Source organism: Anopheles darlingi, chromosome 3 (assembly GCF_943734745.1).
Source record: "Anopheles darlingi chromosome 3, idAnoDarlMG_H_01, whole genome shotgun sequence".
NCBI lineage: Eukaryota > Metazoa > Arthropoda > Insecta > Diptera > Culicidae > Anopheles > Anopheles darlingi.
The window spans coordinates 44,546,796-44,555,938 of record NC_064875.1 but is presented as its reverse complement, the minus strand read 5'-3'; the positions used below and the strand labels follow the sequence as shown (position 1 = coordinate 44,555,938).

The 9,143-nt window shown below is 50.2% G+C and overlaps 2 protein-coding genes across 3 annotated transcripts in view; both read right to left on the bottom strand.

Annotated features, from left to right (window-relative positions):
- LOC125955201 (uncharacterized) overlaps positions 1 to 504 on the bottom strand; it is a 9,589-nt gene extending 9,085 nt beyond the window's left edge. For both annotated transcript variants that reach the window (XM_049686191.1, XM_049686190.1), the window contains exon 1: positions 1 to 504. This exon is cut by the window's left edge and continues 1,028 nt beyond it. The gene's annotated coding sequence lies outside the window, so the exon portion shown is untranslated.
- Positions 505 to 6,390: 5,886 nt separating this feature from the next.
- LOC125955207 (probable inactive tRNA-specific adenosine deaminase-like protein 3) lies at positions 6,391 to 9,141 on the bottom strand. The gene is made up of 2 exons (XM_049686201.1): positions 8,990 to 9,141; positions 6,391 to 7,823 (listed from the first exon to the last, which is right to left on the bottom strand). The coding sequence occupies exon 2, from the start codon at positions 7,759 to 7,761 to the stop codon at positions 6,613 to 6,615; it is 1,149 nt and encodes a 382-aa protein (XP_049542158.1). The 5' UTR covers positions 7,762 to 7,823; positions 8,990 to 9,141; the 3' UTR covers positions 6,391 to 6,612.
- Positions 9,142 to 9,143: the final 2 nt, after the last annotated feature.

Here is a 9,143-nt window from a genome sequence, read left to right as displayed (position 1 = left end):
ACAACGCGATTGTCCTTAACCTTTTGCTGTGCAATGCTCTCGGGGGAGGTGGTATTTTTTCGTTTGTTTTGTGTTTATGCTTCGTCCGTCGGGGTGTAATGTGTTGATGTGTGCGATCGCCGATCGACGGAAGAAGGCACTTATTTTGCTCGCACAATCTCGTCAAAGATGAGGAATGAACGAATGAACGGAATAAAAAAAAATCGAAACCCGATGGAGGCGCACGGATGGAGGCGCCACAGGACGTTGCGCGAATCGCTCACAGCACTAATCACACGCGCGCGCGCACATACACAGAAACACACGCACGCACAAAGCCACGTACAGCAGCAAAATTTGGGACCGCGCGCTTACACACGCACACACACCAACACACAAACACACACACGAACGCGCGCGAGCGCACAGACGCAAAGCAGGCGCGGGGACGCAACAAACTAGACGAAACGAAACGCGACGACAACGACGGGTGGGGTGGTGTGGTGTGCGGGGGGGGGGGGGGGGGGGGGCCTGGATTCCGGCGAGTCAGTTAGAACATAACGAAGAACGAGTTGTACAGCTTCTTGATACCGGTGGTTTCGCGCTGTCGGTGACTCTGTAGCAGCGGATTCTCAATGTCTATCAGCATCTTGTTGACCATGTACGACGGTACGAGACTGACCGAGCGCTTAATTATATCCTGCTCCATAAGGCACGCAGATGAACGGGTCCTCGAAAACCTCTACCGTGGGGAATGGGAAGAACGATTGCTGCTAGGTCTCCACTTTTAACAGGCTCTCCGCGTTGCGCCGTACACCAATCGGTTGCGTGGTCCACTTTTGGTTGATGATCCCGTTCAGCGGATGCCACGTTTTCTACACCAGCAAGAGGACAGGCACAGAGCTCACACTACACGGGACACGATCAAATCGGTCCTCGGGCGGACACACTTTCTCTTCTGAAACAGGCACTGGGGCACGGTGATACGCTCGAAAGGCACAGTGGACTTGGATAGTTTCTCAGTAGCTCTGGTAGCTTCTGTGACGCACACACCCTCTCAAAGATAACCGGGGTAACGGAGTCACTGACAAAGCCGGCGCACGACTGCTCGAGACGAGGTTGGTTTCGTAACTAAACCCGCGAACCGGTCGACGACTGCCTCGATGCGTTGGGGGACAGCGTAGGAACACCACCGTTGTGGGGGGGCCTTCAATCCGCGGCCGTACGATCACCACAAACACACATGCGACGATGACGACGACGAAACGCGCGAACGAAACATCAATTAACGCATTTGGTGCCCCAATCGTCGATTCTCTTCTGTTCGTATTCGCTCTCCCTTAGTATTTCTCTCCTCACGGAAAAACCCTGAAGCACTTGGAACGCGCAAGCGACGCACCACTACACACGGCCACTCGCGTCATTTGCCGCTTTATCGCTGCTTCTATGCTCTCGGTCTGCGCCGCCCCACACTAGTTGCACGACACGGAACAACACAGAAATCGACCGACCGTATTCACTAAAGCCGAAACGTAATGGGGGTCGAGTTTGGTGAAACTACGGAACGATCACTCTCTCGGGCAAGACGGAAAAGGACACAATCAGGTGGAGGATGAACACAGGATTGCACCGGAGTATCTCGTCGGGATTGACGTCCTACTCATCCGACTCCCGGGAGGGGATGGCCCTCAAAGGCGACACGCAACACTCTACTCAATCAGTGTCCCAGTGATGTGGGTAGCATCGCAAAAAGGAAGACAAAGGAATGGCTGAAGGATACGTTCCTTCAATCATCAACACTACAGTGGATCACTTCCAGTTGATGGAATCCGCGGACAGGAACATCCGTGCCGGATGGACGTGCGGTGACTGGCGACCGCGTCCTAGTCGTTGATGTAGTACTCCTGCACCGAGCTGGCACTATCCATAATCACTGGTTTGGTTGCCTGGACGGCCCTGGGGTCAGCAAGAAATCTGGTCGATCTGGCACAGCGAGTGCCCCACTGTTCAAGGAGAGGGACGAGGTCAAAACCTTGTCAGCAGGAGCAGATGTCAACTTTCTGAATTCGGCGCACTTTATCACTAATTACACGGCGCTTTTGTGTAAACTGTACAATCTGTTAGCTAACTGAAGTGCCGATTTCTCTCTCACCCACGTCAACTAGAAGCCTTTGTTCCAACGACGAAAGTGACGATCGCGTCGAAAGATCACTTTTAGTACTTGTACTTTGAATGGCAGCGCACTTGTGCGATACACCTTCTTGGGGTTCGCTGGCAACGGTGAAAGGTTGGTGGCAATCAGTGGTGGATCGAATAACTCGAACTGCGGCAGACAGATTTTTGGGGTGTTATCACGACCAGAACGTAGCACTCAATGTGACCACCGGAATCGGTCGACCATCGGTCAAGCCGCTGGCCAACGATTGTGCACATCATGGAACGGACAAGACGGTTAACGATAGCGTATCGTGGTGTTGGTGCTGGTAATGGCGGTGCGATGATAGAATTGGGCCCCTAACTGGCCGCGTCACCGGTGTCCCGATATCGGTGCCCTTTTCCTCGCTGTACCCCTTGCACCGTCGTCGTCTTCGGTGTTGCTAATTTCTTTGTCGTTATCGTCGTCGTGTGCCACCGTGTTACGCACCCTCATGTTCACAAACACACAACCACTAGTGATCTAGGTCCGGAGCGCCAGTCAGCCAGCCAGTCAGCCAGCCAGCCAACAGGAGCAGCGCCTGGGATGGAAGTCGCTTACCCGCGCACCCCTGTGCCACCCTGCCACTGGACAATCAAGCGTCGCTTTGCTTTAAATTGAAATTTATTGGACCCAATAAACATGCCTCCGTTGCGAGATCACCATGCAGTGCGATCTTCGAGTCGCGGTAGTGTTCCACGAAGGCCCGGACCTGTGACCGGGTACGCCACTAGAATGAAAGATGCAAAACCGTCGTACGAAAACAAAATACTTCCTATCGCGCAAGGAGCGCCACTGTATCTGTTTGCTGTTTGCTGTACGAACGAACTCCCGATCCCTAGTGGGCACTGTCTTCTAAACTCGGTCTCCTTCGCTTGCCACGTGATTAACTACAGTGAGACCACGTGGCTCCGGAGTCTGATTTCCGGTGCATCACATTCCATGCGATAAGACTAGTTGCTTTCTCCCGGAATACAGTGATCTTTTCATCGCGATGATCAATCGTCATCCATCACACTAGAGAAGCACTAGAAGAGAGGAATAAAAGGAAAATTTTAATTGATCGCCATCAAAGATTCCTCCAGATCATTTAGCTTGATTGAAGAGAAAAACATAAATCCCATGCCGATCAACAGATAAATTTGAATGATAATGAATGATAATTGGATTTCGAATCCAAAGCCAAAACAAAGTCAAGGTTCCAATGTGGGATGCGAACGATGATCATGCGTTAATGGTACATAAAGACGGAGAAGTTGAAGATTTTCATCAGTTGATCGCTTTCAGAGCAGAGCTGTTGTGACTAGAGCGATAAGCGAGTACAAATAATGCCGATGAGCAATTTCAATAAACCTTTGGAAACATTCCATGACGCTAGTTTCAGATGCGAGCATTTTTAAGTGTTTAGGGTGGGCAAAGGATCGACAACAAGACTGTGTGACGACACAAGCTTCCCGAGAATAAGCCAACATGGTGTTGACCTAGCACTCGGATCCCCTAACCCGCTTGATAAGGTCTTTCGGACGGCGATCCATCTGCGGTGCGAGCTCACACGTACCTCTAGCCTCTAGCTAGCAGCTGCTAACGCGTATAAAAATTAACACCTTGCGATTAGACTAATAGCTGCGTGTATGTTAGTGGTCCGAATGGATGGAACAGAGTGTTGATTAGCGACCAGCAATGATAAAACGGTCGCACCGATCCATCATTTAAACACGCTTCTACACACCTGTATGACAGTGTCATGTCACGGTGATTGTGACGGTAAGCCTTGCACTACGCTTTCCCAACCCTATCACGCATTCAAGGAACTCTCGCCATGGCCACCATGTGCCGATCTTTGCAGCGACCGTCTGCCACGAATGCAGATCATTGTTTGCCGCCTACGGCCACGTGACACTATGATATTATGGTGCATGATGATTTGCTGGCGCTGACGCTGGCGGTGATCGTGCTTGCTGGTCACACAATATGTGCGTTATAATGAAGCAACCTCGATCAGACTTTCTAAAGTGATTTTTAATGATGTTTTTCGGGGTTCCTGCACTGATTCCTTTCCCTGCCAGAGCACACGCCATTTTGTTTTTGTGCTGGAAACGATAGGATTACCGGTGGATCCACTGAGCAGAAGACCGGATCCAGCCTATCGCACCCGCGGCCACCTTCTCTGACGCACATCGCCCACACGGTGCGGCAACATTCCCTACCTACCACCGGCACCGTCGCGCTTCCTAGGGTTCGACGAGCGACCGAACAAGAAAAACAACTTATTTTACATCGAAATGAGCCCCGCGGCGATTCCGCACGAATAGCAAAGGCAAAACCTGTCCACACGCACTCCGCGCCACTGCCCGGTTGTCAGGGTAGGACCCTGACTTACAACGAAAAGACAGGGACAGAAAGAGAATCGCTGTCGAAACCAGTCGGCAAAGGGCACCGAGATGCGGTAGGGGATGTGCGGTTACCGATCCACAAGGGGATAGCAGGTCGGGCGGGAAATACCAGCTTTCCAGTTCCCGGCCGCTCGTTGCCATATCATTACTGCACATTGGCCGATACGCATACAACGCCGTTGGGCCTGCATTGCCGCCGGTGTTGCCGCTCTCATCGGTGTCATTTTGTCATCATTTTCTCCGCTTCTGCGTGCGTTGCTTCACAACCCCCAAAGTGGAACAAACAACGATAAACGGCAGCGCAGCGGGGAAGCGGGCAGCCTAACAGCCCGAAGCATTACTCCCGTACGCACATCAAGAGCAGACAGGTGTCCGATGCATTGTCGTACATCGCAAACTGCAATGTAATGTTATCACAAGTTTCCTCCCCTAGCATACAGGCATACCGCGGGCCATGAAGCGGGCGGTAGTCATTTAAATTAATGCGGAGAGTTTCACAACCTATCGTAGACTAAAAACCACAAGGAAATGGAGTTACTTGGCGTAACTTATTACTACTACTACAATAAGAGCAAGTTTCATTTAAATTTTAAAAAAATCCCCAGACTACCTATAAGCTCGTTGTACTATCCGCATCATCTAAAGCGTATTTATGTTCCGTGTACGTCTATAACACACGAATTATACCGTGTACGAGGGTATAATTAAGAACGAAGAATTTAATCAAATGGAACCGCCATTTTGCCGAGTCTCGACGAAGTGCTCATAAAATCAGTAACATTGAAACCAATAGAGGAACGGAACATTGTGATCTATGTTTTAATTAGACTTAATCTAACACTTGAAAGAGACAAACAATCTGGAAGATGGTCGACGCCGGGGGAATATCAGCAACGATCACCACCATTTGTGTGTCGGTGATGCGCGTCGTTCTTCGCTTTACTCTATTGACCATTTTGCACCGATACTGGACCGGCCACTCTGGTCACTAATAAAGGATCCCATTGAGGTTGTCAAATAAATTTCAATACGAATCATGGGCTATGCGGCACCGCGTCATAAACTGGATACCGAGCTGTGCTGGCAATATATTGGATATTTTTCCTTGAAGGAATGCTATCAACGGCGTATCCGTGCGATGATAGTGATCGTGCACATGGCGCTGTGGTGCTCAAGTGTTATGGCGATCATGGCGAACCTCAGTGGAAACGGATCTACCGGTAATGGAAGCTGGAGCTGGTTTTGGCGGTACACACAACAAGCCCTGGCTAATTAGCATCCCTTTGTTTCATTGAAATGCGAGACACTGTTGGTTAAATTAAACATTTACGTTGTCACTTTGGGTCCTCGTGACGACGAAATGCAGCAGCCGGAGCCAAATGATGATGAACGAGTGGCGGGCGCGTAAGATACTTCAGCTCAAACTACGACGACGACAACGACCACGGTGGTGATGACGCCTCTACTCAGTCCCCGGGGTTGGTGCCCCTTGGAGCCAATTGACCTCAATCGCAAAAGGACGCACAATGATGAGCAGCATGACGACTATACGATCAGTTCGTTCGCAATTCTCTGGCATCCTCTTTGGTGCAGCGTAGAAACAGTCGGAATATTGGCGCACTGTTCACACCCCATGCCTTCTCTTCGGTGCCTCGTAAGACCGGAAGGTGGTCTACGAAGCGTCGAGTGAGGTGTGGGAACGAAACGAAACGGAATAACCTTGATCGATCGTGAGCAACCACCCAGGCAAAGCGTATTTGTTTCTTCCTTTCGCTCTTAAATGACGAGATGAGAAAAATCCCCGTAAACGGGTCCTCCGCGGGTGAGGGAGGATCATAAAAAGCAATGCCAGCAGATCACGTGACTGGAACCGGGCAAAAGGCTCGCCATTTTGATTGAAGTTTTTTTTTACGAGAAACTGGGAAAAAAGACACATTTGAACCGTGTTTTTTTTTCTCTAGGGACAGAACAGGTTCCAATGTTATTTGTTGTAAAGTCAGGTTGTTTATTTTGCTGAAGAGCCGATCGAGACGATGACGAGGTACATTACAGTATACGAAATGCTTCGTAACGATGATTCAATTCCTTGATCGTGTGCAGCTTTACTAGACTCCCGAGTGCGCCTACGTGAGCGTTGAGATGATGATAAAATACCCGCCGAACGCGACTATGAGTTAGGGCCATGGCGCACATGATACACGGTTCATGCGTAAGGTACACATCATAGCCCGTGCACAAATATGGTCCATACTTGATCAGATTATCTGAATCGCCCGATTCGTCCCGCGCTAGCGCTGTCGTTCCGCCGTTCCGAATAGGTTCCGCTCCGAAGCTGAACAGCTCGCCGTACTGCTCACGCACTAATCGCTCATACCGTGGTTCGATGCCACCATAATGGAAGCCATCCTCACGAAGAGGCCCTCCTGTACTTGTCGATGGCAAACGGTTCCAGATGCCACCGGATTGGGATACGGCTACCATATCGATCAGCACCATCGGACAGTGCCAGACGGGATGCTGTTCGCTACGGCCAACACCGATGGCTGCAATCCGCGAGCCAAGCCGTGGATTGACGCATACCCCAATTGGTCGACCCTTTTCCTGTTTGCCAAGCCACAAACACAGTTCCATAATTTGTCGATGCTGGTGCGCCTCATGCTTGTCGAATAGTGTGTTGGTGTAGAGGGCTTCATTGTGACGGTTAGGATGGAACTTACATGGCCAGACCGAATTCACAAGATCGTACTGCCAACGAAGCAATGGTTGCGTTGCGGGTACAGATACAATCTTCATTCCAGCACACAATCCATCGATGAGCGATTTATCGAGCAATCCTTCGGATCGTAGGTATGCCTGGAGCAGGACGGCTGTCGTTTCATTCTCCGCTCCATCGCCAAGCTTTCTGTTCAGTTCTTCTACCGGTGCCAGTATGATCGTTCCATCGCGGTTTACACGTTTTAGATGCTGCAAACTGGTCAGTGGTAGAATCTTCGCCAGCGCTGGCACAAGTTTCGAGAGGTGTTTACTGTCCGCCACGCTACCGACGCATACTTCGATCATAGCGATCTGTTTGGTGTATTCGTCGGCTAAAATCGATTCTATTCGTAGCTTTTCAGGATCCTTAAGCTCTTCGCGAACACCTGGCTCAGCATCGTCGGACAATTTTACACGTTTCACTTCCGGTGCCTCGGACATGATCGTAACACATTGCCTGTAACACTCTCACAACTCACTTTTCTCACGATCAGTCGTACGATCTGTAAATAATGTAAAACGAATGGGATTCTGGTTCAGCGTACGACTTACTTCAGTTTTCCATTTTAAATGAAAGATTTTTCTGAATAATATTTCATGGTTTCAAATGCCAAAGGTCCGAGGCACGGCATAGTTCCAGAAGTACGGGATATTTATCTTATCAAAACCATTTACCAACATGCGTGCGAATACCAGCGGGAACACACCGATAAGGGCCAGTGACTGATTTAGCGCTTCACGGAACCGATTTCTATTCCCGTTCAAGGTTTTTTTTTAGAAAATAGGTCAAGGAACGATCTATCGCGACGTAGCGAACCCGAACCCATTGACATCTACAACGTAGATCGATCGATATTGTAATTCATAAGACTAGACCCAAGGACACCCGAGATCGAGAAAACAATCTCCAGCATTTCCAAGCCACTTTTGCCAATGCCATCTGGCCCAAAAATAATCTGCGGCTTTGAAAAGCAACCATGATCTTCGCAGCGAAACAGCTGGGATCAGCGAGCTTTTGCGGGGTATCGAGCGCTCAGTTCGTTGACTTGAACGACGGACGAGATAGGGGCTGAAAGAGTCCGTTGGAATCGCTTTTTCTGACACGTTCCACTCGTGTAACGCTCGGGCAGAAATAGCCGTAAGCAATTCCAATCAATTCTCGATTCATTAGCAATCGGCTCATATGCCATCCTGCAGCATTTATGTCCTTCGCTAGTTCTTCCACAAAAGTTCCTACTAGCGCGCTATCTTTGACGGCGCCCCACCCTTTGGCGGGGTCGACACATTTCAGGTCTCTCTGCCGTGGAGCTCATTCCGCACCAGACAGGCGGACACGCAGACGGACATCTAATCGGGACAAACAGCGCGTGTGCGTGAGTTGTATCCGCGAAGGCCGCGGTTTTTGGGATAGCAACACAGCAGCCGCCGCGCTTGTTGTCGTCGTCGTCGTCGCTGGCGCTGTTTCGCGACGTTGCCGAGACGAGGCGATGCTGGTGAAGGTCATCGACAAACGGGTTGCCAACACACTCCACTCGCCGTTTGATCGTGCCCCCCTCTTCGTTGCAAACCCGGCCAATTAACCAGAAGAGCATCTCGTCTCCCGCCACGAGAGTATTTTGCAGCATCTTTTTTGTTCGCGGATTCAAAACAAAAGATTCATCGAACTCACCGGAATTCTCCTCCGGTCCGGTGGCCACCACGAAATCTGCTTTTTCCGTCTCTCGCACAAGCAAACTCCGATGAAACGCGCTTCCTTTGGTAGGAAAATCGCTCGCACTTTTCCCGTTTTTCGCGGATCGCGGAAAAAACTTTTTGATAACGTT

Bases quoted from the DNA above. Each gene is read 5' to 3' on its own strand.
- LOC125955207 (XM_049686201.1), bottom strand. From the start codon at position 7,761: ATGTCCGAGGCACCGGAAGTGAAACGTGTAAAATTGTCCGACGATGCT.